Genomic DNA, 27437 nt, shown 5'->3' on the forward strand with positions numbered 1-27437 from the left:
ATCCAAAATAACAAAGTGAAAAAACTGGAGCGGTGCCCTCAAAATTGATTGAAACTTTAAAATGCTTTAAAAGCATGATTAACTAAAAGGACAAAAGTGAAAGTCATAAGCAACATATGCAAAGTTAAACATAATTTTCTCTCTCCATATTTGCTGCACATTTGTGTTTCTCATTTTCCTACATAAAAGAGCATGTCACACTACCCCGTGAAATCACATTTATTTAAAATACACTTCAGTACAAATCCTTTAATGAAAAAAATAAACCTCATTTACATGAAAACAAGTATTTTGTCTTATAAAGTGTCCTTAAAAAATATTACTAACTCAACTATAACTCCTTATACGTGAGAAAACCACTCAAAGCAGGAAGCAGTTAGTAGTCTGATATAATATTTAACCCAAATGTGCATCTCAATGCACACTGTAAATACAGAGAATATGTTTCCATCAATGGCAGAGATGGATATGAGACAGGAAAGTAAAAAAGACTTTACAAAAATTACAAATGGCTTATTTTATTAAAAAAAAAAAAAGAAAAAAGCATAATCTCTAGCTGAGTTGTATAACAACACAACAGCCTTTTCTGTGGGTGTTTGTTTTAATTTTTTTAAGCACCATAGATATGTTTGAGTATGTTGCTGGTATGTCTATCAAGCTTTTCCTCCATTTTGTAAAGTATTGCTATTCACAGTGGATTTTTTAACTTCTATCCTCATGGACTGACTCTCAGCACGTGACTCCAGTTTCACTCCTCCCGTGATCCCCAGAGATCCAAGCACAGCCTTCCCCGTCTTCAGGCTCTTGGACATTGGGATGCGGGTCAGCCCTGTGCGAGGTGGCTGGGCATCATGCCCAGTCTGTTGACAACAGGGAGAGAGTACAGTTTCTCAGGCAGAAGAATAAAAACAGGGGAGCACTTGAGGGGAACCTAAAGAGTAAATAATGAAAAAGGGGCCAAACCCATTACAGGAAAAAAAGGAATTTTGAATTTCTAAACAATGAAACTAATCATATGTGCTATATGAAGTGTGTGAATGAAAGATGTAAACATTTACTCATTCTTTCACCTCAATCCCAGGGGGTGAGCACTTGCCCAGGCTAGGTTTCAGTGCACTGTTACTGGTGCAGGCTGTTTTGTGTCAGCCAGAGGGCACTGAGCCCTGCAAGGCTGTTTGTGAATGTAAACACTGTGTAACAACTGTAAATTACAGCATGACTGTTGCAAAGTGGCAAAGTGCCACATCATTAGCTCTGCTGTTCTGAGGCCTGCCCATAGGACTGTTACTGTCACGCTATCCATCTGATCCACAAAGAGCATATTATAAGGGCCACAATAAACCAGCAGTGTTGCCCCATCTCCCATGTCTAGCAGCATGGGATGAAGCTGTTAGTGAACATGTTTACCTTGTGAAATCACATGTAATACTAAGCATGAAACCACTGTTATCCTCTAGACAATAAAGACCTAGTGTTTTGCAAAGAAACTGTTCAAAAATTTAAGGAAATAAGCTTATTCACTTTTTATCTGAAAGTTACACAACAAAATCAATACCTCTCCTATGTCTGTTCGTTGCATATAAGGCTACAGCCATCAGCCAGTAAGCCTAGTTTAGCACAAAGACTGGAAACAGGTTGATACAGCAAGCCTGGCTCTCTCCAAAAGTTACAAAATACTTGCCAAAAGTGCATGACTAATAACAATAACATTTTACAGGGGGTTTGTAGTGAGTGTAATGTGGTACATACTGACCGTAAAACACCAAACTGACATTTATACATTTTGGTTTTCGTAAGGATATAAAATACAAGATATAACGTGTTCAGAGGTACTTCAGAGTCACTGCAATGGAAGTAATTTTTATCTATATTACATATTGCCAAATCTACTTTTTACAGATTTCTTTGGTAGCAAGAACTTCCACTAAACTCTGAGTAGTAATATACTGTATGTGATTTATCTAGAGGTCCTCGCTGTTGGGCAGGTATCTCAAAGAATGGATATATTGTGTGATAGAACCTTTAAGCAAAACTTACCGTGCTTTGTGTGGGTCTTGGCGTGGTAGATGCAACAGGGGAAATAGTGATAGTGCTCATCACTTTGCTCTGTGTGCTCCTGGTAGCAGTGGTGGTGATTTGGCGGGGGGAGCGTAAAACTGTCCCAGTTGATAATGTCATTTCCTTGCTCTCTGTTGCAGCAGACGCCGGCCTGACTACCATCTTTGGGGTCATGCTGTTGCTGAGATGAATATGGATCTTGTTATCATCAGTGGTGGTGATGATGCTATTGTGGCCCTTCCTTATAGGCATTGGGACCATCTGCTTCTCAGGGGTAACCTTGAACACAGCTCGACCCATGGTCATCTCCTGGGGTTCTGGGGAGGCAGATGCTGCCGGTACGATAGCAGTACTTACAGTAGTAATAGAGACAGGAGACAAGGGCCTTCCTGAGGCAGAGGAGGGGACTCGGCTGCCCACTGGAGACTTTGCTCTGGATATCGTTGTGATGGTGACTGGAGACTTGGCTCTTTCAGGGCCCTGAGGTCCAATAGTCGATTTTCTCTTGTTGGTTGGAGCTGAATAGGTGGGAATGATTGTGATTCTGGATTTAGGCTGAGATGGGTTGGGGCTAAGAGGAGCTGAGCTGGAGAATGGATCCTCAGCAGTATGGCTGCTGATCTCAAGAGTGGCCATGTTGTTTTGGTGGTCTGGTGTTACACGGATGTGTAAAGGCTGTCCTTGCTTTTGGGACATGGTCAATTCAGAGGGCAAATGATCTCCATTGATGTGCATATGCTTCCCCAAGTTAGTCTCTTGAGGGGTGTTGTCTTTTTTCCTCATCCAGGGAATCCAGGATTTCTTCACGCTCAGGTCACTGCTAGATGAAGGGCAACGCTCAACACCACTCTTTTCTGTTGGCTTCTTTAGGCACTTCTGTCTGAGGTTGTTCATGATGTGATTCTCTTCTTGAACAGACTTTCTGATAAACACAGCTGGAGTATCCTCCTCTGCTGGCCCTGTGGACAATGCCTCTGTTTGCACTCCAGTAGATGTCACAGCAACGTCCACCATTCTCCTTCCATTCAAACTGGGCCTCAGTGCTCGACTGTGACGCTTTGCTATCTCCAGTTCCTTGGTGAGATGGAAAACTTCAGTGCCCATGTTCTTGGCTCGCTCCTCCTCTTCCAAGAACCTCTGCTGCAGGACAGAGTAATCCACTTGGAGCTGAGAAAGTTGGTCTTCCTTGTGCATTAATTCATGGATCTTCTCCTTTAGGGCGACAACATCCGCCTGCAGTTCCCTGGTTTTGGCCTCCTCTCTCTTGCATCGCTGTCGGAGGTCTGCTTCCTGGCTTTCCTCCTCTCCTTTCTCAATTGCTTTGTTCCGTGCTATCTGACCCCTCATTTCCTCCACCTGTTGGGAAAGAATGTTGGCTTTGTCTTGTTCTGTCATGAACTTTTTCTCCAACATCTCGTACTGATCCTCTGTCTTGATCAGATCTCCCTCAACTACTTCGAGTTGTTTAAGACGATTTTTCAGGCGCTCAATCTCAAATGTCAGCTCCTTGACTTTGTTGTCTTCTCTTTTGACAGGGTCGGACATTCTTCCCAGTTCACATTTCACTGAATTCTTTGCTGATAGCTTCTCTGCTTGCTCGAACCCATCTAACCTCTTTTTCATTTGACTGACCTTTGAATTAAGATCCTTAGTTTTATCAATTTCATAGGCTAGCTTAGTGCTAAGCTCCCCCTTTTCTATGGTTAAAGTCTCTACTTTGGTTTCCATCTCTGATTTCAACTTCAAGAGCTTTTTGCTTTCCTCTATCAATTTCTCAGTCACCTCCATAACTTTACCCTGCTCAACTTTGACCATCTTACTCAAATCCTCCTTTTTCTTCTCGTCTGATTTCATTCTTTCCATCAGGGTCTTTCGTTCTTCCATCAAAGCAACAGTCAATGATTTAAGCTTACTCAAGTCATCCTTAAGGCTCAGCTCTGACTTTTCTAACTTGAGTTCAGAGGACTCAACCTCTTTCATACGGATCCTGAGAGCTACGACTTCTTCTGAGAGCTCTTTGGTGAGGCCCTTCTCTGTCTCTAGAGCAGTGTTTAACTGTGCACATTCAGCCTTGCTTATGCTGAATGCACCCTCAAGTTTCTCTAACTCAACCATTCTTTTCTGGAGCTTCTCCACTTCCAGCCTGAGGTCTTTGCTCTTACTATCCTCCTCTTGGAGCCTCTTCCTGAGCTCCTTACACTGATTTTCAGTCTTGGTAATCTCCTCATCCTTTCCCTCCATCTCAAGCACCCGTTTCCGCAAATTCTCCAACTCAGTAATCAAATTGGAGTTGCCACACTCCCCTTTGCCGATCTTCTCCCTCAGCTCCTGCAGCTCCTCTTCAGATTTCCTCAAGACCCCGTTGCTCTCCTCTAGCTCCTCCACTTTATTTGTAAGCCCTAAAAGTTTGGCATTAAGTTGACGGTTTTGGATCTCCTGACTGGCGAGCTTGGCACTCATCTCCTCGTGTTGTTGAGTGAGCTTGGCGGATTTTTCTTTAAGCTCAGCCTCCAGGCTCAGCACCCTGTGGCCATCCTCCTTAGCACGCTCCTTGGCTTCACTCAGTGCCTGCTCCCACTGCTGGAGCTGCTGGCTGAGTTCCTGGGCCCGTTGGTTCTGTTCGTCCATTTGCTCCAGGTGCTGCTGCCGCTCATTGACCAACATCAGGGCAAAGGACTTCAACTTGACCAGCTCCTCTCGCACCTTGGCCAGACGTTTGGTGTGCTCCTTCTCCTTTTTTACCTGGTAGGCCTTTTCAGTCTCAAGCAACCTCTTCAGTCTGAAATGTGGGGAAAAACAAAAGCAAGGCGTTACTTTGGTGTTTTGTTCAAGCTAATGACTGTGTCTCTGTGTTTGCCATCATGCCATAGAAAAATGAATAGTTATTATTCCAGGTTGCAGTGTTTTAAGATAGTGAGTGATAATCTTGATTATACAAACACTTCAAAAGACTGATTTGAATGCAAGTGTTTTTGTATGGAAGCTGTAATCTCAAAATACACTCACATCCAATGTATATTTTTTCCATTAAACATATTTTAACTATCACAGACAGAAATCCAGTAATTGTCCATTTTACCACACAAAATATTATATGCTGAAACTTTGTCAACACTTAGCCATTTCTATCTATCTAAGACAAAAAAAAAAGAATTTGATTTAACTCATCGTTATGTACAGTACATTGTGCAATAAAAGAAAGATGATAAGCAATCAACTATGCAGAACATGCAATGATATTACGAGGGAAACTGGCAAAGATTAGCACTACAACTCCCAAATACCCCTGCTTTTTATCCCTGTTGTTGGGATAGAGACTAAGAACATGAATTGCTAGTGAAACACCCCCTCACCAAGTGGTCTTCTTTTCTCTTAGCTTCTTTCTATGCTGCTCATGCCTATTCTCATCTCCGGCTCCAACAAAATGCATGCAAAGCAAATTGAATGCAAAGCTGCATCTTCTCCCAGTACACTTTCAGGGACATACTATATTCAGCTTGAACATTTTTGCAATGCAAAAGAAACCAAATGAATAGAGGCGCCAGCACAACAAAGTAGATTGTGCATCTGCAGCTTTAAAACTTACCCACTATGGATGATCTACAATCAGCACATAAACAATCTGGCCATTATACAAAATCCACTGGGAACACATAAGAAGTAGCAGGGGGCTCCTTAAACAGAGATCCTCCACCGTCACATTCCAGGCATGTTATCAGGACAATGAAAGGTGAATAAATACAGTGGAGCGCCAGCCGACTTCTAGTTAGTGATGTCACCTCATCCATATAAGGCAGTGATGTGTGTATGAGAGTGTGTGTGCTGCTCTGTTTTGGACACTGTGAAGGGGGTGGGACCTTTGCCACAGGAGGAGTGTTTTGCAGAACTCCCCCCAATTCATGCTTTCATAAAACAAGGCATGTTTAAGGAGAAAATAACTAAAGAGGTTTTTTCCCAAGGACGTTTTCAAAGGTATTACAAAAACTAAAAAAATATTAACATTTTTTTCTCTGACAAAATCAAGTCCAGTGCAAGTTTGGTGCAAATTAAATTATATTTACATTGTCCATAGTGCAGAGGATATTGCCTCTGCAGACCGGAAGCCTTAATCTCACTGGTACAGGAGGCAGGAGAGAGCATCTGCTGTAGTTCCACTTGGGGGGGAAACTGGACTTGAACTAGGTTCCTTGCAAAGTCAACATGTGATGAGGAAAGCAGATATGACTGAGGTGGATGTCTCCCTTGAGGTGAAGAAGATCTGGGAGGATATGTAACCATGACAATAGGTTTATGAAGCACTAAGCCCCGACTTTTTGCACGGAGCTGTACAGATACATTCAATCTTACAACAAACCACAGTTTACAATGCAACATCTCTGAAACTGAAGTCAATTTGAAATTCTAAATGTTGATCGTCAATTTGTAATTGACAGTAAACACCTAAATTGATTCATATTACCAACAGCCTTCAGTGCCAAGTGGGATCAGTGGGTCTGGCTACTGTACAAAGGAGCCATCCAGATCTCAGAGTGCAGCTCCTAAAATTCATACTTCAGATGTCACTGATACCCTAGAAATTGGCACTCTAAAATTACTTTCATGCAAAGGTCAAAGACATGATGTCAGTGGGATTTGGCTCTGATGGCTATGGCTCTGTTTCTCTGGAAGAAATAACTATGGACTCATTGGCTGTATACTGAATATACAGTCTCTCAAGTGCATTGTAGGTTTAAGAAAGTTTGAATGAGGGTTCCAACTTCTCAGGCAACCAAAATGTGCGTGCAAGATATAAAAATACATTTCCTAAGCAAATACACAGGTGCAATCCATAAGCCAACATCCACAAGAAAGCTTTTTTTTCATTATGGAACAACATCGCATCCCATGTTTCCTGGGGAATTTGCTTAGAGGCACTGCAGCCCCTCTGTGTCAGCAGGCCGAGGATTGAAGCAGACATGAAATGCCAAAAAGCTGTCAAAACACCGTGCTGTACAGTAATGACCTTTCTTGACAGAGAAAAACCATTAAGTGTTAAGCAAGAGAGTCTGTGAGAGTCGATGTACAGTATACAGGACTGATGTGGTGTTAAAAGAGGGAAATCAGAAGCAAAGAGGACATTGGACTATTTACAATAGGTCTACACATACTGTGTGTACACAGTCTGCTGACAGATGGTGGAATAATGTGAAGTTTTGGTCTTGAGGCCTTAAAATGACAAGAAAACAATCATTTTAGTTTTCAATGTCAGGTCTCCATTTTCATTTTGTGTACGTGACTTTACATGTGAGCCCTTTCTTCAGTTAATCATTGCGCATACCCCCGTGCCACTTAAATATTTTAACTTCTTGACACTTAAATTGCTGTGTTGTCTGGGAGGGTGTGAAATGCTGATGGCTACTAGTCAGAAACTGCTTCTCCTGTGCCCATCCTCTGCATTCCTGCAGGTGTTTGGCACAAGACCTTTGACTTTTCTCTCTTCACTCCAACCCAGATGGAGGAGATCACATTGATAAAGACGAGATGATGACGAGCTTCTATCCCACCTGAGAGAGTGAATGTCAAAACAGATACCAGACATGGCAGATATTTCCATGTTTCTGTAAAGGTCTTGGCGCCAATGTATTTCTGCAAAGAGAGTGATGTTTTTGTGCATTTTTAAATGTTCTTACACAGTAGACTATGTACTATTATCTGTGTTAGACGCATTGGAGTGAGCTCATCCATGAATCCTAAGTCAGTTTTGTGTCCTTCTACGGCAAAGGATAGAAGAATATGAGCTCTGCAGGCGCTGACAGATCGAGACCTAGCAAAGCTCATCCCCTTTACTCTCTCTGTGAGGTGACAGAGGCCGACCTGTGCATGAGCCAAGGAACCTGCTGGAAACTACCTGGCATGAGAAGGAGGTCGTTGCATGAAAACCAAGGATCAAGTGAAAGTTAAGTGGTAATCCATTTGTGATTTGTGCCGTATGCTTCAAACTGAAGCCCATAAACTTTTTGATCATGACACCATAAATGCTTTTTTAAGTTAGCTTAGCCATGTTAGCAGCTTTGCTCTAGGGATGACAATAACAGTCAAATGGTCGATCCACCACTTTGATAAAGGTAGATGGATTGTCTTAAAACTTCCAGGCTGCTCTTATGCACTGTTTACGTATGCCTATGAAAAGTAGGCTCAACTGTCACAACTACTTTTGTGAAGATGGTAAAATGCAAAAATGTGCCTGTGCATCCAAACCTAAAACTTCACTTTAATCGCCTGATTTTATCTCTGCTGTACATCAGTGCTCATTCATGCGTATGTTTAGCTTAAGGTTACATATGTTTTGGAGTCAAGTTTAGTAGATTATCAGTCAAATGTTTTAGTTTTACAAAACCCCAGTTGTGCATGTTGCAAGCACAATATAAATGCCTTAACCAATTTGTTCATAAAACACCCATCTTCCCTCTAGATTAGTGGCTCCCAGCTGGTGGGTCATGGTCAAAAAGTGGGTCATGGGTCCATTCTGAATGGACCGAAAGTAACTCATCAATGTGTCAAGTCTGTAAAAAAAACAATTTATTTTGAAGCACAGTGAATTGTCTGCATAGAGCTTTTATTTTGCAGTGCTGTTTATGTTGTTTATTGCAATATGCCTTATTTCATTGTGTTCTAAGCCAATGTGTTATTTACATTTTGTAAAGTAAAAATGAAAATGTGGTATTTGTGTGGACCATGAATTAATAACTTAGGAGAAATCTGAACCCCATATCTTGACCAGTTGGGAGCCACTGCTCTATTAAGCATGTGTGCACATTGATTTACAATCACAAGAAAATCTTAATTGAACTGTTTTTGAATCATGTCTACCCTCTTTCCCTAACTCGTGAAACCAGCCAAAGGACTATATGTAAGCTAAAGTCTGCTACTTGTTTCCCAGCCCTCTCTTCAGCATGTGATGGCAGCTCAGCTGTCACGACTGTGATTTAGCCTTCATGGTCTGTTTCCTGTGTCCTGCGGTAAAAGCTCAGGGAAGAGAGGTAGTCACTGCCTCCGCTGTTTGAAGTTTTGACAGCTCATGAAATACAGCATATAAGTGGTCTCTAGTCTGCTCTACAGATGACTGACTATATACAGTACATAACAGATGCTCTCTCTCTGACTCTATCTCCCTTACACATGCTCTCATGCCTGTTGGCAAATTGCGTGTTCTAATATGCATAACAAACCACATATTAACATGCAGTCTACAATTAATGCATACAATCCCATCTCTCACGGTTATTGTGTGAGAATCAACAGAAACGTGTTATGGGAACTGTAGCACCAACAAGTAACAGCCAATCAAATTATTTCATCTGTGTGTACTTTAATTAGAAGGGCCTCCTCTCTCATGCGCATTCAGTGCACATCTACACGTTCACAACCATGCTTGTTTGATCACTGTGAGGCCCTCCACACCCACGTGATGCAACCATCCCCTCTCTGGTGTCAGAAAGTGTGTACGTCCCTCTGTCTCCCTCCTTACAGCCTCTCGTCCCTTGTCTCCTCTTGACCAACAAGCCAGGTCGCAACCTCGCTGATGACTTCATTTCACAAATGATGTCATGGGAGATTCACCCCTGTCAAAGCTCTTTATTCTTCCATTTGTTTTTCCTCCTGTTCCTTCACCCAGTGGCCTCCCCTCCTCCCCTCCCTACCCCTGACCTCCCTCTTTCCCACACCAAAGAGCCTGACCCCTTCTCCACCTCCCCTATCTCTTCCACACACTCCATACCTCTCCCTGTCAAATGAAGGTATGTGAGGTTATCACTTCAGTAACCAACTCCCCCCTGCCCTCTTCTCTTCCCTCTCTCATTATTCACTTGGCTGACGAGGCCGTCTTTCACAGATTCTCCGATGTCGATGTATTCCTTCGCTGCTCTTTCGCACCAGATTCTCTCACCTCTTATACTTTACATGTCCTACACTGGTTTTATAAAACATGTTGACTCTCTTATTCATGTTGTCTCTCTCTTTCAGGGCTCTTCTCAACCCACACTGCTTTCACCTGTATCCCTTTCACCATGTCTCTATCCATATCCTTCACCAGTATATTTTCCCAGTAACTGCCCCCACACACACACACACCAAAAAAAACTGCATGATCAAGTGTGGCGAATAGTTATACTGGCATCAAATATTTCCTTATTGTACCACTTATACTGTATATAAAATCAATCTTGCTTCCCCTCCATATAAGTATGAGCCATAATAGAAATTGTCTGTCAGTACTACAAAAGCTACTATTTTTCGTTGAGTCATACTAATGCTCTGGACACAAATAGTATGCATCTGTACCTGTATTTTGCATGCGGCCAGGGCTGAAAAAGGACAGACGAGATGGCAGTGCCAAAAACTGCAGTTCCCTAAATGGCCACTTGAGGCTGGCTCCAAAAGCCCAATCCGGAAGCTAATGTCGCCCTGGTTCCCTCATAAAAAAAGCCTATGGGATTTTTCAATTGGATTTCAGATTATTTCAGATAAATTGGCTCTATGTTAAACAAATGTTTATGAAACTTATACGTTTTTCTCAGCAAAATAATCTTCACAAATTACACCACTTTCAGGATTTTTGAAGCCTAAGTGTCATTGCTCAAAGTAAAAAGCTTATGTTAGGCTAAAGTGAACTATACTACAGTCGCATCGTCGCTGCTATGAGGCTGTAAAGCCATGTTGTTCTGCAGTCTCATTTAGCCACTTGTTAGCAAATCTTTTTTTTAAGGACACATAAAAGCTCCAAAGTTAGTGAGCAGGTTATTTTATGTCGTAGAGCATAACGTAGAAGTATCTTAAGCTTTGGTTAACCACAGTCATTTATCATAATTACCAAACGATTACATCTTTTTAGTATTCCTACAATACTTTATATGTCAAGAGGAATGTAGCTGATGAGTAAGTTTGTAAGTTTTCAGGAATTAATTTTGATGTGTTCATGGTGTGCCAGTTTAATGCCCCAGCTCCCTCACTCTTCTCCTCCTCACCTCTCTCTCTCCTGTTCCAGGAGGTTGGTGAAGTCATCACTCTTGTTCATGTAGTCTACGTGTTTGCGTTTCTCTGTGTCCAGCTCATGGACGGTGCGACGGTGGCACTTTTCGGCTAGCAGCAATTGACCCAGCATCCTCCGGTACGTCTCCTTGTGCTTCTCCTGCAGACGCTCCAGCTGAGAAAGAGTGTAGACACACAATCACACACACAGGTAAACACACAAACAAATGCAAGGAACAAGGACACATTAAAACTGAATTTTACTTTTATTTAAAGTGATAATAACCTCTTTCACATTACAGTGTTGACCACTGAAATGTTTATACAGCTGATTTTCAACATATAACTGCTGTGACTGGCAGAAGCTAACTGACCTCAACCATGGGCTTTTGGTAGACACTGGCATCATGTGGCTCGCTGCCAGTGGTGAAGCCATCCCTCTGCAGGGCCTGGAGGGCTGAACCAGGGGCTGCAGAGCCATAACGTGATTCGAGGTCCCCTGGGACAGTCTGCTTGAACTTTAGCATGCAGATAACATCTTCTCTTGCCTAAAAACACACAGAAATATAAAGATATACAATTGATACAGGACATTATGACATGAGGAGGAAGAGTGTGACTTATTTTAATCTAGATTCTTGTTTGAAGAGACACATGTTGTTGTCCCAGACATGCAAATGTGAGAAATGATGTGTGAAAAATGGTCACACGTGGCATTTTGCTCAAATGCCTCTGGACACAGTGCATCTTCTTTTTTAGGGTGTTTAAACTCCTGCAGCCTTTGTTTCATGGATTCCAGATTTCTCCTAAGTAGTCACTTGGTGCACACAAGGCACATTTGCGGATTTTCTGAGGAATGATAAAATTGCCATTTTCAACCACAAGATAGAGCTATTGTGCATAAAATTACAGTCAAACTCAAACCACTAAAAGCATGTGCACTCTCCATTCACACTGACCTTGTGTTCATCCATAATGCCTTTTACAGGTATGTTTTCATTATTGCATGTACTTATTACAGCAGGTCAAAGGTCAAAGAGAGCATCTAACCCACCTGAACCTCTCCTTCCATGATCCCCAGCAGTTTCAGCAGATCCTCTTTGGACAGATCCACAATGTTGCCTCTCTTTTCTCCCGCTTCGGGGGAATCAAGCAGCAGCTTTTCTTTGTCAGAGATCACCTCCACCTCCAAATTATCCTCACCCTCCTTCTGCTGAACTTTGGCCTTCAGGCTCTTCACTGGCAGGCCCACCTCCTGTTCTTGGCTGATGTCATGGTCACCCTGTGGCACCCCAAGCACCCCATTGGCCGGGCTCTCCACCCCGCTGCTTTTGGACCTCATCCTCTACCTGCACCAAGAACAGATGAAACATGTTTTTTTTTACTTGTTACCTTTTTTGTGATAGGAAAGCTTCAGTGTGAAAGGTTGAGAGACAGAGGGGATGACATGCAGCAAAGGGCCGAGGCCGAAATCCAACCCATGACCACTGAGGCGAGAACACAGCCTCTGTACAGGCGCCTGCTGTACCAACTGAGCTACTGGGTGCCTCATGATTTTATTTTTAGATGAAATCATGCCATCCTTGTGTTGTTTTGTTATTCCATTTTAAACTATTTTAATTTCAATTGAAGATGATCTCTAAATATCAGATACTTGAAATACGTCAGATACTGTTAGTGCACGGTCACAAGGGTGTTTTATGACTTTGGCGTCTATATCTAATGACATGTTCACTCACATGACCGCAAACATACTGTACACATAAACAGCTTTACAACTGGATTTCAGCCCTTTGTAACATTCCTAATCTGGAATAAATATCCACAATTACCCAGCACTGTGTGTGTGTGTCCATGTGTTGTATGGCAGTGTGTGCATTCCTGACACATCCCGTCCTTTCACAAGGCTTGTGTATCTCACGCTGAGTGTTGATGGTCTGGAAGCACATTTGTGGCACTCCTGGGTGCCTTAACCTTCTCTGCTGACATTAAAAGTCTGAGTCAAACATTTTATCCAGATCCTGAAAATAAATCTGTTGGTGACGGACTCTAAATTTAATTTTATGACATTAATCAGTCATAACGATACAAGTCATATTGGGATGGCCGGTAGCACGCATGATTACTTAAACATACAGCAAGCTCGCAGAATAACATTGAGGAATACGTATGCTACATGTGTACTGTTTGCTCATACTGGTTCCCATCCTTTTTTGTCTGATGTACCCCACAGTCCTGTTAGTAGCTAAAAATCTTATGTTTTAAATATGTTAATTTGAAGTGGATGTGATTTAACACTGTTAGCCTACATATATGAAAGTAGATGCTATGATATTTTTCATAAAGTTGATAAAGTCGCTTTGGTTAACCTAGCATTCCTACTACAACACTATCGCTTACAGTGGCAGACATATCGGCTGTGTTCGTCGAAACCGTCCCCTCATTTACTCACTCACTATTCACTATGTAGTGTGTATTAAATAGTGCACTATATAGGGAAAAACCAAACGAGATTTCGGACACTACGTTGGAATTTTTTCCCCCTCAGAAATACACAACTACATCGCATTGTGGTAGACGGGAGTTGAATGAAGTGTACATCGTATGTAAACTCAAATTTGCAGTGCATTGTGGGCATTTTATAGTGCACTATATAGTGGATGAAATTAACAGCTGAGAATTCAAACACCACTACAAAATGGCAAAAACACTATAGTGCACTATATCTGTGATAGGGGACAATTTTGAACACAGCTTTTGTTTGTTACTTTTATTATAGCTAACTGTTTCAGTCACTCATCAGACTACTTTTATAAAGTACTTCAAGCAAAATATTTCAGTTGTATAAATCAATTCTATAGCATTCTTTTAGTTACATATTTCTAACATTTAAACATTGCTAGCTAACCTTTTCAGCTTTTTATTTTTATTTGCAAACAACTTTAACTAGGCTATTTCATTTAGCCATCAATTTCAACTGTCTATCCATTAGCCTACTTTAAGTAGGCTAATGGATAGACTGCTCTGCTACTCTTTCAACTGCTTATAAATCACTTTAAGTAACTATTTCAACAATTTAACTATCACTTTTAGCAAACCAAACTGTTTGTAAATTAGGTTTAGCTACCTATTTCAACTATTATTTTAATCCAGTACTTCTAGCAAACTTTTAGCTAGCTTATCGTAGCTGACAGCTACTGGTTATTGCAACAATAATTTAGGCTACTGAAAATCAGTAGGTTATTATACTTGTTTGTAATCATATTTGTTTGATATTTTCCTCTTCAACACAAATATATGGATACTTCAAAAATCAAATTAGGTGAAATTAGCTACCTCTGGGTGAACAATGCAATAAATGATCAAAGACATTGAAGGGCGCAGGTTTTGCTACAAAATTAGGCAAGACACATATGAAATGAGGGTTTTGAGGGTTGTTCCTTAGAACATTTTGAGTGAAAAGAACGTAATTTCCTCCATTCTAGTAAAAATTTTATTCACCAATTTGACCCATTTCTGTATACATTTATGCTGGAAATGTCTTAAATTTCTTCAAAGTAAAACTGCTACTGTCCTATTTTTAGTGCACATGTGCTATGTATCGAGGGGTACATTCGTACGTCCCTTGCATTCCTTAGCTGAAATCTACACCTATAAAAACGCACTGTAGCACATAAGAATAGAGGTGTGTGGGCCTCGTTTTGTGAATGTGTTCAGTGTGTACTGTGTGTATGTGCATACATGTGTGTTTTTAAGCTCTCCAGCAACAGCCTTGGGACATTGAGCAAGTGCAAGTCTTCTTGATTGATTTCAGATATGACATCAACAGCACTTTTTAATTACAAACAGAAAACGCTCCCGGCCCCCAAAATCCCCACCGAAGAACCGTGGTGATGTCATAGGACCCTGACCTCTGAATCATGCATTGAGACATCCTGAGCGAGCTTGCCAAAATGTCATGAATTTTCTGTTAAGCGCAGTGGATACATGCAATCGAAAACACAAAACACACTGCATGCAAACTATAAAACTATAAATTACTATATATATATATATATACATATATATATATATATATATATATATATATATACATACATATATATATATAGTAGAATACATGTACACACAACCACACACACACAGCTGCCCAGACAAAAACATCAATAAGCAGTCAGTAGTCCATCTAGTTTCAAACAAGATGATAAATGTGAATGTGCTGTTGTAAAATAGGTATTAGACTTGCAATGTCAAAAGGTTGGAAAGTGAGTCTATTAAAGGTTTCAGTTAACATCAAGAAAATGTTTATCTTCTGCTGTAATAGTGGTCAGCAAAGTTAAGACTGCAGTGAATTCTAATGATGCTTGAAACCACTCTCTTCTGTTTCCAGGAAAAAAGACCCAAGCACATGAGAGGGAAGCTTGCAAGATAACAGTGAATGTATCTCTCAGTTCAAACCAACACATTAAGAACATTTCTTATCTCAGTTCTGGGAGTTCACTGAGTGCACACTGGCTCCAATGAGAGCTGAGATTAATTGCAGTGCCTTCTTTCCTGTCCATAACTATTAGTTTCAGCTGCAGGCTCACCATCATTGAGTCAAATGTCAGAGCACAGCAGTGTATAAGAGCGCTTACTGTGTTCATCCAACCATTCAAGCAGTATCAGAGAGTTATGACCAGAGAGAAGCCCAGTGGTGGAAAGCATTAAAACTGGCAACACTGGGACTTGAAAAGAGTGATGAAACATAGAAACATGTGCAGTACTGTAAATGACTCGGGCAGAATTCCTTAGTAACGGCGACGAAATGGTTTACACTGAGTTGGGCACTCAAAGGTTTATTTTTAATATCTGGGTTGATGCCATGAAACTTCAGAGAAGCTACTGTAACCGCCCGCCTCATTTTGCGGTGTCACTCCAGTTCAACAGAGCAAGCAGGCAAATGTGGGTGTGTGTGGAGTTACAGCTGAGAGTTAAATGACTGTAAACAGTTATTATAAAAGAGCAAATCAATAAAGGAACTCACCAGCAAAATGTCTCAGAGGGCCAGTATTGTGAACACTATTGCCACCCTCCTCGGGTAAGCTATAATGTTAGCTAGCTCAGTGTTGCTGGGTCAGCTAGCAGTAGATAAGCGCCTCCTTCTGCGCAGTAATACGGTTGGCAGGTGTTTTGGTACAAAGACAATAGTTCCTACATTAGGCTGATCACTAAAAGGCCTGTGGATTTCGTGAACTGTGGAACAGTTCACGAAAGAATTTTGTATTTTGTCCCCGTTGTCTTTTATTTAAAAATTATGTATTTTCCTGAAAGTGATGTGATTTTGTGGACCAAATTTAGTTTGGCTTGACACATCAGGTTATGGCGGTGGGGAGCAGTGTGAGACTGTGGGATGCCCTGAAGAGTGTAGTCATTTTCTGTTGGTTCCCTCATAACTGCGGAAGACTGAGAAAAGCAAGTTAAGTCTCCCTGTGTCATCCTTTGTCTTCTGTATTTCAGGTTAGTAATGTGGTAAAAACCTATCAGGAACTGCTGTAACTTACTAGCTAAGGTTAAAAGGCAGTTTTGGTTTAAGTGCAAGTGCAAGGTGAGTTCGCTTTTGTTTTGAAAACATGACGCCGGCCGAGAGTAACTGTAATGGCAGCGCTGCACTAGGTAACACCGTTAGCAAGAGGCTAACGGTGGGACTAGTTGGGTTACACATCTCCACTGTATAGTGTGGGCTTCTTTCTTAACAGACTCCTTGCGTTATTTTATTTGTGTTTTATTACTGTGTTAAAAATGTGTCTGTTGTTTCAGCGTGTTGGTTTTGAGCATGTATTTAACTGAACTGTGATTAGCTAATCCAAATGGTATGGTACAGTATCTTTGAGTCAGTGCATTTGAGATGCAGTTATGACCAAAACCTTTTGGGTAAATGAATGTAGATATATGAAATTGACACTAAGAGCAGATGTGTTTGAGTTTGGTTTGATATTTTATTGTGTGTGTACTTGTGACAAAAGATGTGTATTAACAGCAAAAGCTGGTTAAATGAGAAACGGATAGCAATAACAGTATGCAGTATATGCAATGTGAATAAAATATAATTGCGTTAGACTGAGAAAAAGTGAGTCACATCTGCCTGTGTCATCCTTCTTCTCCTGTATTTCAGGAAACATATAGCTGTTAAAGGGTGACGCACCCCGGTACCGGTTACAAGCCCTAAAAGCCAAGTGCCATATACTTCCATTATATTGAAGAGAAGGCAGACACCTCCACAGCCAATATCTCTGATGCTCTGCAACTCACACCGAAACAATCTACATTGATCAGCACTATAGGTAAGAGGAAAAATATGTATTTCTTATTTCTTAAAAAATGTTGCAAACAGAGTACCTTGTCTCGCTCAGACTACCCTCATCAACACACAAATATCAATTTAGATTTATTGCAGAGGGTCTGATCTTTGACAAAATTAGTTCAGTTGTTTACATTCACACCCTTATACTCTATTTGGCTCTCCTAGCATTGAGCTTCCTGTGGTGATAGATATTTTTCAAGACATGTAGGAGTTTACATAAATCTGCCTTCATTTAGTTTTTTGGCAACAAAAGAAGCAGCAAGTACAACACTGATGTATGTTTAGCTGATAAAGTTGATATAATGAAGATGTTCGCACACAGCTCACATTTTACCTAGACACAAGGTAACCTTAGCATTAATTTTAAGTCCTGTTTATGTCCAGCGGGTGAGTTCTGGTCCAATATTAAGTTGCCTTTAGCTTGGGTTTGGTCTCAACCAACTCCTAGGGGAAATATCTGCCTCTTTAGTTGCTAAATACTCCACTAAATGCATCAGCTGCTAACTTTGCATGTCTATAATGTTGCTGGGTAGTCTGTCCAGCTCATAGTTGGTTATTAGAGCAGTTTCACGGAAAACAGCTGCCTACTGCATCTGGAAAAACACTGATGAGGGCGGTGAGAGTGAATCAAGCTAGTAAAGTTGCAGGCTCTAAAACTAAACAATTAGCTGAAAGATGCTAAAACACTGTAAAAATGAATGAAGCTGCAGAGCTGGCTGATAAATCTCTGTGAGTTTGTCAGTTTCAGCATCACCTTTCATTTCACACAGTTATTTTATCCATAATTAATATAAAAATATTGATTAAAGAGGCTTTAAGTTTCATTTAAAGGACATAATTACTCAAGTCTAGCTTTCCGAAGTTACACAGGCTTCATACAAAACATTTCCGTGACAGCTGTACTAGGAGACAGTTACGATCACAAAAATTTCACAGGCCCAATTAATGACAACTCTTTGTCATCCATACAATGTCGTCACTGTTTGATCCACTTTGACCGGTCACTGCAGTCTTGATTGTAGTGAATCCTCCCGAGCAACAAATGGTAATTCCAAAGGCACGTGGCCTGGATTCCAGTCTGACATGCAACATTCCCAGTTGTCTTGGAAAATATGGGAGAGCTGGCAGACAATGAGCCTTCACTCTAAGGTCTGCGCCAACCCGCCACAGTGCCCCCACACACTTGTGGCATCTGAACCATCGGCACAATGTTACTGATTGCCCTGCATCCAATTCCATGGTGACTTCTTATATGAAAGGGATGCCTAATACCCAGCGAGGACCCAGTCAAGGACTGAGCCTAAATTTAAAACGGGACCCCAAGTCAATCCCACAGTTTGGGCAGGTCCAGCTGTCACATATGTAAGTATTTATAGGCCCAAACAGAACATGTGCGTCCATTCCAGTGTGTAAAAAAAAGGCTATAAAATTTTTTCTGTGGTCAGCAAGTTTGTGAATCTGATGTTCACTATAAGACTTTCATCTTTGGTCTTAAATTCCATGTACTGCCAAGCATTTCATACAAGAGAGCTGTAACACTTTTTTTTTTTGAGCTCTGCTTGAAAGTTGAAACAATTCGTTAATTAGTAATGCTTATATTTGTGTTTAATCACCTTAAACTAAGAATTGTGTTTTCGTTACAAGGAAGAGCCCTTTAAATATACTGTACATAGGGAGCAGGTCCTCTTCCATAGATGATGCAATGCATGTATGAAATACTAAAATACTAGCAACCAAATTAGCATCAGCAAGAGAAACAAGGATGGAAACTTTTAGCATGATCCAGAATCAAGACTCACTTCCCGCACAGTACCGCACCCACCCAGCCACCTGCACATATGACCAGTTATTCTGCAACCAGATCTGATCTGACCTGACCTGACCCTTTGACACAAGATCCGCAACCCAAACCGTGAGGTAGCACATTTAATGTGATGATTTTGGGACATTTCATACATGTGAACCTAAAATGAATATTTTTTGCCTTTTCTCATAATGTTGAGAAGCACATTTCCACAATTAATGTGCCTGTTAGCTCTTCCTGGTGATAATTACAACTCCAGAAGACAGAGCTGCCACACAAAGAGGAGGACAAAAATGCTTAAACATTAAATACAATTATCAATATTTTCTTAATATATCTATTTTCCAACATCCACAATGACCTGCACGTTCTAACCCAGAATCTACTCTGGAAATAAAATGAAGACAAAATGCCACATACAAATCTTTTTTTTTTGCCTGTATGCTGCCAGGTAGTGACTGTGAGTGTGTATGGTTGTTCGTCTATATGTGTCGGCCCTGCGATAGTCTGGCGAACTATCCAGGGTGTACCCCGCTTTCCGCCCGATGACAGCTGGGATTGGCTCCAGCCCCCCCCCGCGACCCTTACGAGGACAAGCGGTTACAGAAAATGACTGACTGACTGCTGCCAGGTACCCACAGGCATGATACGGTCTGGTTGCCCTACTGCAAGCCTTATTGACACCCATATTATGTTATATCTATCTTTACACACTTTATCTCCTTTAATATTAGACTGCAATGCTGGTGAATATCATTATTATCTTTGATATTCACATACAAAGTAAAAGCCAAATTCATTTGCCAGAGATGAGGGATAAGGACAGCAGCTGCAAAAAAATGTGGCTGGACAAAATGTATTCACTGGTTTTGATACATTTACACCACACATGCAATGTGACTAAATAAGGAGTGGGAAATGTTCTTTGCATGCAAGCGTTTGGCAACTTGTTCTGTCAGAGGACACTGATAAAAAGGCAGTGCGCTTGAGAAGCTCTTCCGTCCTGACAAGAAAAACACCCCTCCCGCCAAGATATAGGAATTTCAATCAAAACTGTAGCTGTGGATGAGATTCAAAGCTACAAGTCGATCCATCTGATATTGGAAGCTCTACAAGCACCTATTTCCCAAGCAAGGCTGCAGTCTGTAGGATTTTGATGGACAGCCTAGATGGCCAGTGACCTCTGGGGTCAGATTTTACATAACAGCCATGTTCCAGGAAAATAAAGATGCTTTACGTAGAGAACGATGACAAGCTTTTTCTGCTCAGATGGCAACACTGCCTCAAACATGTACACATTCCTTAATACTTTTCAGGAGCATTTTTCCAGTAACACTTAATTGAACTGTCAAAGAACCTTCATGGACAAAACTCAAGCACTTACAGCTTGTCTTAGTGTAATGATGGCTTCTATTAATACCTCATAGCGACAATAACTCTAACGTTGGCACATCATACTGGAGCAAAATGTCAGCATAGGTGGTGGGTTTCATCTTGTAGTATTCTCCTGATGTCACATTAACCCGATCCTCTCACTAGAGCCTGCTGTAGTTTCAGCAGTTAAGGTTTCACTAATAAGCAAACAGAGAGGAATGTAGGTGCTCAGAGCAGGTAGTTCTTGAATCTTATCTTATAAAATATGACCTATTTATCATAGTTTTGCTGGTTGTTTAATATTCACTTTGATTTACTTTAATGATCATGAATGATAGCAAATCTCTACACGTTGAAACATGTTCTAATTTGGGGTCATGCATTATGAAAACTGATGCGTATGGGAGACTTTGATGCATATCATATGCAGTCATACAGCATGCCAAGCCCACTGTTCCCAATAACATACTGTCACCAAGCGTATGGATGGGTGCAGCTGCTGGAATACATGACTCATCCTCATCTGTCATAATACTTTAATATACAGGATGATAAAATGAACATATTCATTGTTTTTTAGAGTTAATTTTCATAGAAACAGCATTTAGGTTTATCCAGAGTGTCTGTAAATGGAAACTGACTTATCATGCATCAGATTCTTCAGGACTAGTGGCATGAGTGAATATCTGCTTAAGATCAAGGAGAAGATTGAGTTCTGGCTGTTCTATGAATAGAAACAGCAAGAGAACATATGGATGAAGCAGTCTCAGATACGATACAGTGTCATGGAGTCGACCATGTGTCTGAGGTCTTGTGTAGATCAAAATTCCACAGATTGGCATTTCTGTCATGGCTAGTGATCCCAGGACTAATCAGTTGGTCTGACTACCGGTTTTAAGGGCCCTCATATAGAAGAAAGAGATTTTGGATTTTAGCACGTCAATGCTGAGGTTTTTAACAGTGAAATGCATTGTTTTGCTCAGACAGCATATTTGTTTTCATTGTACGTCTAGTATACTGGCAGTACTGTAGTATTATAATTCTAACCAAGCAGGTTTAAGAAATATTGCTCAAAGTTATGCTGATGACACTCCTATATTTGCAGCTCATAGATTACAATATTTGTCACTGCAGCTACATTGGGACCTTTGCACTGTTATAACACAGATATTTTTAAAGTTTAATTGACACATGCTCATGTCACTAAATGTCGCTGACATAGCATGCATACAGACCATAGCATAAGATTAAGGAACTATTCATCATTTAAACAATGAAACTCATTGTTGCATGTGACACAAAAATAAAATATAGAATGAAATGGGTATCGGGTCGAATAACTCTGTCTTACTAACAGATGTGTGAAATTACAGCACGCAAAGACAATGAACCACGCTATCCAATTTCTTTGTATTTTTTCCCTATTTCCTCCACATCAGTGACATCACCAAACAGATGAGATCTTTCAGTGGCTGTAATCTTCACACATCAATTTACTAGAAGAGTCATTATGATGTCACTTCCCCTCAAAAAACATAGATGAGAGATAAAAAGCATGGCATGGATAGAGAAGGTGGGCATGTGATCAAGTAATCTATCCCATCTGTTGGATTTCAAATGTCTCTTACATCAATTAATAATTAGCTTAAGAACTGGAGAAATTTGCAACACTATCTTTCTACTGTACGTGAACTGTGAATGACCTCACTAGATCTAATATTACTACAACATGTCAAGAGTCAATTAACAACCAATCTACTGTTAATAGCAAGTACACTTTGCTATCTTGCTCACTGCATATCAAGTGATCTTGAGAAGATCTTGGGTTGCTATGGTGTTTAAGGACTTATTTTTAAACCAAGGGAACATGAGTTATAAGTGCCACTCTTCTGCGAAATATCCAAATGTGTCTAAACTGCATTTTTGGAATTCAAGACGAGAGGCCCTTATAGGACCGGAGCTGTGCATGTGTCAGTGACAGCTGTTGTTGAGGCCCACCAGACGTAATGGGGAAGACACCGACTACTGGCAGCAACAAGCTCCCCCTCTTACTATACTGTGTTTATGTTCATGCACAGAGACGTATTCCTCGACCAATTTTGCCTATATGTACACACAGACATGCATGTTCAACACACACACACACACACACACACACACACACACACACACACACACACAGTAAGGAAGGAATGGGGTCACTGAGTTGACAATGTGCAGGAAACCATGGAGGTGTCAAAGAATAATGAAAGCAATGCATCTGAAACATTTAAAGGCACATGTACTCTTCTTCAGTGAATGTGTCCTGTTTTTGCAACTCTTAGTTATAATGCGCACTTAATTTTTGTAATTCAAATTATTTTATTGGCTATATATCTTCTTAGTTCTTTTGTATTAGGCATTTTCTGTAGTTTCAGAGGCAAGCGGTTCTTTCATGCCACAAGCACTTACATGCCACAAGCACTTCTTGCAGAAACACATCATTACCTCTCATCCTGTGCTGGTTAAAATCAAAGCAGTAACAATAATGTATATCGGGGGCACACATCCCCCTAATATTCAAATATGCTAAAAAATGTCCACCTCAATATATTTACAAAAACTGTGAATACAATAGGCTCAAAGGCGTAAACAGGCCCTCAGGAAGTGTGGCGGGCTTTGGAACCAATTTTCGTAATTACACCATCACATGATGCCAGTGGCCCAAAAAGACTTTTTCCCATTGACATACATACCAAAAAAGACATCTATATATCAGGGGATACATATTTTTTGAGTGTGCAACCCCCGTGAAATGACCACTATCAGGCTTTGATCCATTCAGTGTGTTAACATTTCATCAGATTAGAAGAGCCTCAAAATAAAATAATTTTATCTACATTCAAATTAGCAGAGGACCAAAACTGGAAGTTTGCCATTCCACCAATGAAAGTTACATTACTTGGCTGCTGCAAGACTCTAATGCACATGCTCTATGGGCATGTACAGTAGGGAAGTAGTCTCACTCATCGCTGGATCATGCAGGTCATTGTATACACAGCAGTTGAACCAGTTTGGCTTCACGTGCCACTAAGCAACTCTAAAGAACGTGGCGCGCCGTGTTCAGTGCTGTATCCAGTTGTCTAAATGCATCCATGGTAATAAACTAACATTAATGTATTTATTATGTTGCCTTTGTCCGATAGCCCGCATGAAGTCTAAATAAGGTGGCATATGTTGCACTGCAGGTTTAATTTATGTAAACAGTATAGCTTTTATTTATCTAATATTTGTATTTGTATATTGTTTTTGTGTGTTTGTGGCAGGGGGCATTGGAAGTGTGCAACTTTGTCACTTGAACTGCTAAATGTTGCAACAAAGTAAAAGGTCTTCTTTCTCACAGTCTCGTGCACAACACTGCACCTTTCACTTAAACTATGCCCTTAACAACCTGTCACTCGAGTTACTCAAGTGACATAGAGCTATAGCAATGTCATGAGGTAAGCCAGTGACATATTTAGTGCATCTCAAATCAATGCTGCTTTGGCAAACACCCAGGTATGTTTGGCTTGGTTTAAGTTCGAACAGGGTCCACATCATTGATTTACAGTGAAACTGATTCATTTACAAGCTGGGACTGATAACTGCCCAGTCAACATTCACAAATCTGTCTTTCTCGAGGGGCCATTTGGCTTATTGAGTTTCACAGACTTTTGCAGGGGCATGTGCTGCGAGCTAGAGAGGATGAGCTTAGATAAAGCTGGAACAGGCGCAAAAATGTTAATGAGTAATATCTGGCCACTGGTTCTCTTTGCCTGGTGTCACTGGTGATATCACTGAGAGGCCACATCAGCTGGAGAGGGTGGGAGGGAGGAAGGGTGAGGTTGCACAGAGCCCCTGGACACTGACAGAAAGGATCTTTGACAGCAGCATGAGCCACACCTGCGTTACATTCCCTTGCTGAGAGTGAAATATTTCATATTATCTTTTTCGGTTTATTGATGCAAGGTGATGTGTGCCTTGACAAATGTACAAGCGAATAGCAGGAGCCATGTGTCTCCTCTGTAAAAGGCAGATGACTTCATGTGGATGAAATGGAATTCATTTTGGCGTCATTACTATCCATAAATAATCAGGATGAAAGATGTCATCCTGTTGCGGCTCGTGAGGCCTCAGAAGCTTCACAATGTTAGGCAGTGGTGGGGGTGTTGTATATGCTGTGTGTACAGTAGGTGCAATAGTGAGGTGTTAGGTTTGTGGAAGAAATTGAGATTGAGGTAGAGATGTGTATTTCTATACACACACACACACACACACACACACACACACACACACACACACACATATATATATATATATATAGATATATGAGTGCAGAGTAACGTTCCCAGACATGAACAGACAAATAAGATGGATTACCTCTCTGTCTCCTACATTACTTCTTTTTCCTCTACATTACCTCTCTGTCTCTAACATGACTTCTGCTTCTCCTACATTACTTCTATTTTTCATATGTTACTTCTCTGTCTCCTATATTACTTCTGATTCTCCTACATTACTTCTCTGTCTCCTACATTACATATTTTTCTTCGACATTGCTTCACTCTCACTTACATTAATTCTTTCTATTACTTTACTTCCCTCCCCCTAAATAACTTTCTTCTCTTACATTACTTGTCTTTCCTCTACATTACTTCTTTTTCTCCTACATGACTGATCTTTCTCCTGCTTTACTTCTCTTTCTCCTACATTACTTTTTCTCTTACATTACTTGTCTTTCTTCTACATTACTTCTTTTTCTCCTACATAGTCAATATCTCAATATCATTCCCTGTTCTTCCCACATGCACCGCACAAAAGCCTGCACACTAAATGGTCTAATTCATACAGTGACATAAGATGCAATTCATAGAGAAATGATTGATTCATAACTCTCTTTTCTGCATGCATTGTCACAATGCCAAATCTGTATTGCTGTTAACAGCACCAAGAGTAGCCCCTTGTCTTCTCATGGGCAAGTAATTAATGCAACATGTTGAAATCCATATTATTTGAAAGTATAAAAAATGAGCTGAATTAAGTACATGCTTCAAGGAAGAGTTGTTTCATTCATACAGCGCAGAGCAGCTCTAACCGCAAGCGAAGCCAAGTGGATTTCTATCAATCAATGCTCTGTTTATTAGCTTCATACACTGACGACAGCTAAAGCGGCAGCACCTGTACCTGAGATGTTTCCTGTGTTTCAGTTTGAAAGCAGAACAGCTGATAAGCCTAGCTTTGCCAGAAGCACATGGCTGTCTTTGGCTTTTTCTCATACAAGGGTGGAGGAGAACAAGAATGCCTTCATTAGGAGAAATTAGGAGACCTACCTGCTGTTGTGTTGTCCCCAGGTTGGAGCAATTAGTAGTCACGCCAAAGGGTAATTCCAAGAGACAAAGCACTTAAGTATCCACTAATATCCTTTGGCTTGTGTGGTCCACTTGTGGTGTCCGTTTGTGCTGGCTACTGATTTGTGCCAAGAGCCATCTCAAGCTATGCTCTCTCTCTCTCTCTCTCTCTCTCCCTCTCTCTCTCCTCACAGTTCTTCGGTTCAGAGAGGGAATGGTAGAGAGCAATAACAGAGCACTGTAACTTCCCTCTCCCTCCCTCACCCTCCCTCCCTCATTCACTCCCACAGCCTATCCAGATCTGCTCTGCACAGCGGTCTAAAACACACCTCTCATTTTCTTTCCCTCCTATCCTTTTGAGAAGTCAGTTGAGGAGTGTGTGAGAATGAAAGGCAGAAGGGTGGCGAGGAAGGAAGGCAGGCACTATTCTGCTCCCTCGCAGTGGTTGAAAAGGGTCATTGCCCAGTGAAGGGAAAGGCAGAGGTGCGGTGATGTCCTTTGTCAGGGGGCCAGGTCTTTTCACTCATCCTCCATTGTCTCTCTTTACTCTTTTTGACTTGAGTCACCAAGGCTAAAAGTATAGTTCTATATTTAACTCATCCACTCCTGCCAACAAGGGTGCTGTTAGCAGCTGAGGCTAGCTGAATACTACATGTTTCTGGCTGGCCAGCTAGAGTTAACTCTCCCCACTGACCCTTGGTGACAGCTGAACTATGCCATTTTCTCATGCTGGGAAAGTCCGGTGACAGGAGCCACCCAAGCCCTAACAGTGGTCCAAGGAACCACCAATTGCTGACTTAGGAGGGCTGAGTGAGGCCAAACTCTCCAGGACTTTGGCAGCTAGACTCTCTTTTTGGCCCTGCTTGCAGAAAACAAGGCCAGCAAGCTAAATCTGAGGTACAGTAATTGTGCTCTGCATCAATGGGAATAGCTAACTTTGCTGCCAGGGCACTGTTTGGTTAGACATGTGCACAGAAGCAGTAGAAAGTAAACAGACCTAAATTTGGTTCACCTACTTTTTTTTCTGGGATAGTGCTTAAGGTCCTTTCAGAGTCAACAGTTGCAGTTCCCTGAATTCTACAAGTGGGGAGCTGATCTTTATATAAATAAAAGGCAAATAACTTGTCCCCCTCAATATTTAAAGCATGTGCATTTGTCTCTCCCAGTTAAAGCATGAAAGTAACAGAGGACTTTTATTATGACATAAATCATCATCAGACATTTCCATCATAGTTGCTGCAGAAAAGGCACAAATAGGTACATACATTTCAGCAGAATGGAGGATAGAAAGTGTTTTAGAATATTTAATTTAGAATATTCTGGCAGACGACCCCCAAACTCCCTACTTCATAAGTGTAGGTCTATTGCCCAATGTTGACACAAAACCTAAACCCTAGGAATTGTGATTGAGTATATCAACGTCATAAATGATATGCCCAGGGTAAAATGGTTCTCCTTTTCTTTCTTCTTGAACATGGACAAAGGA

General features: G+C 41.0%; 1 protein-coding gene across 1 annotated transcript; it reads right to left on the reverse strand.

Moving 5' to 3' along the window:
- Positions 1 to 524: 524 nt before the first annotated feature.
- LOC121953675 (filamin-A-interacting protein 1-like) lies at positions 525 to 26172 on the reverse strand. The gene is made up of 6 exons (XM_088087284.1): positions 25930 to 26172; positions 12119 to 12409; positions 11439 to 11612; positions 11061 to 11239; positions 2038 to 4837; positions 525 to 860 (listed from the first exon to the last, which is right to left on the reverse strand). The coding sequence occupies exons 2-6, from the start codon at positions 12404 to 12406 to the stop codon at positions 654 to 656; spliced, it is 3648 nt and encodes a 1215-aa protein (XP_087943410.1). The 5' UTR covers positions 12407 to 12409; positions 25930 to 26172; the 3' UTR covers positions 525 to 653.
- Between the last annotated feature and the right edge of the window lie 1265 nt (positions 26173 to 27437).

This window comes from Plectropomus leopardus, chromosome 14, assembly GCF_026936395.1.
Source record: "Plectropomus leopardus strain MGB_pleo_1.0 chromosome 14, ASM2693639v1, whole genome shotgun sequence".
Taxonomy (NCBI): domain Eukaryota; kingdom Metazoa; phylum Chordata; class Actinopteri; order Perciformes; family Serranidae; genus Plectropomus; species Plectropomus leopardus.

Excerpts from the sequence above, each read along its gene's own strand:
- LOC121953675 (XM_088087284.1), bottom strand. The coding sequence starts at position 12,406 with ATGAGGTCCAAAAGCAGCGGGGTGGAGAGCCCGGCCAATGGGGTGCTT. Across the intron at positions 11,613-12,118 it reads TCATGGAAGGAGAGGTTCAG|GCAAGAGAAGATGTTATCTG; the intron begins GTGGGTTAGATG and ends GTGTGTTTTTAG. Across the intron at positions 11,240-11,438 it reads ACCAAAAGCCCATGGTTGAG|CTGGAGCGTCTGCAGGAGAA; the intron begins GTCAGTTAGCTT and ends ACTCTTTCTCAG.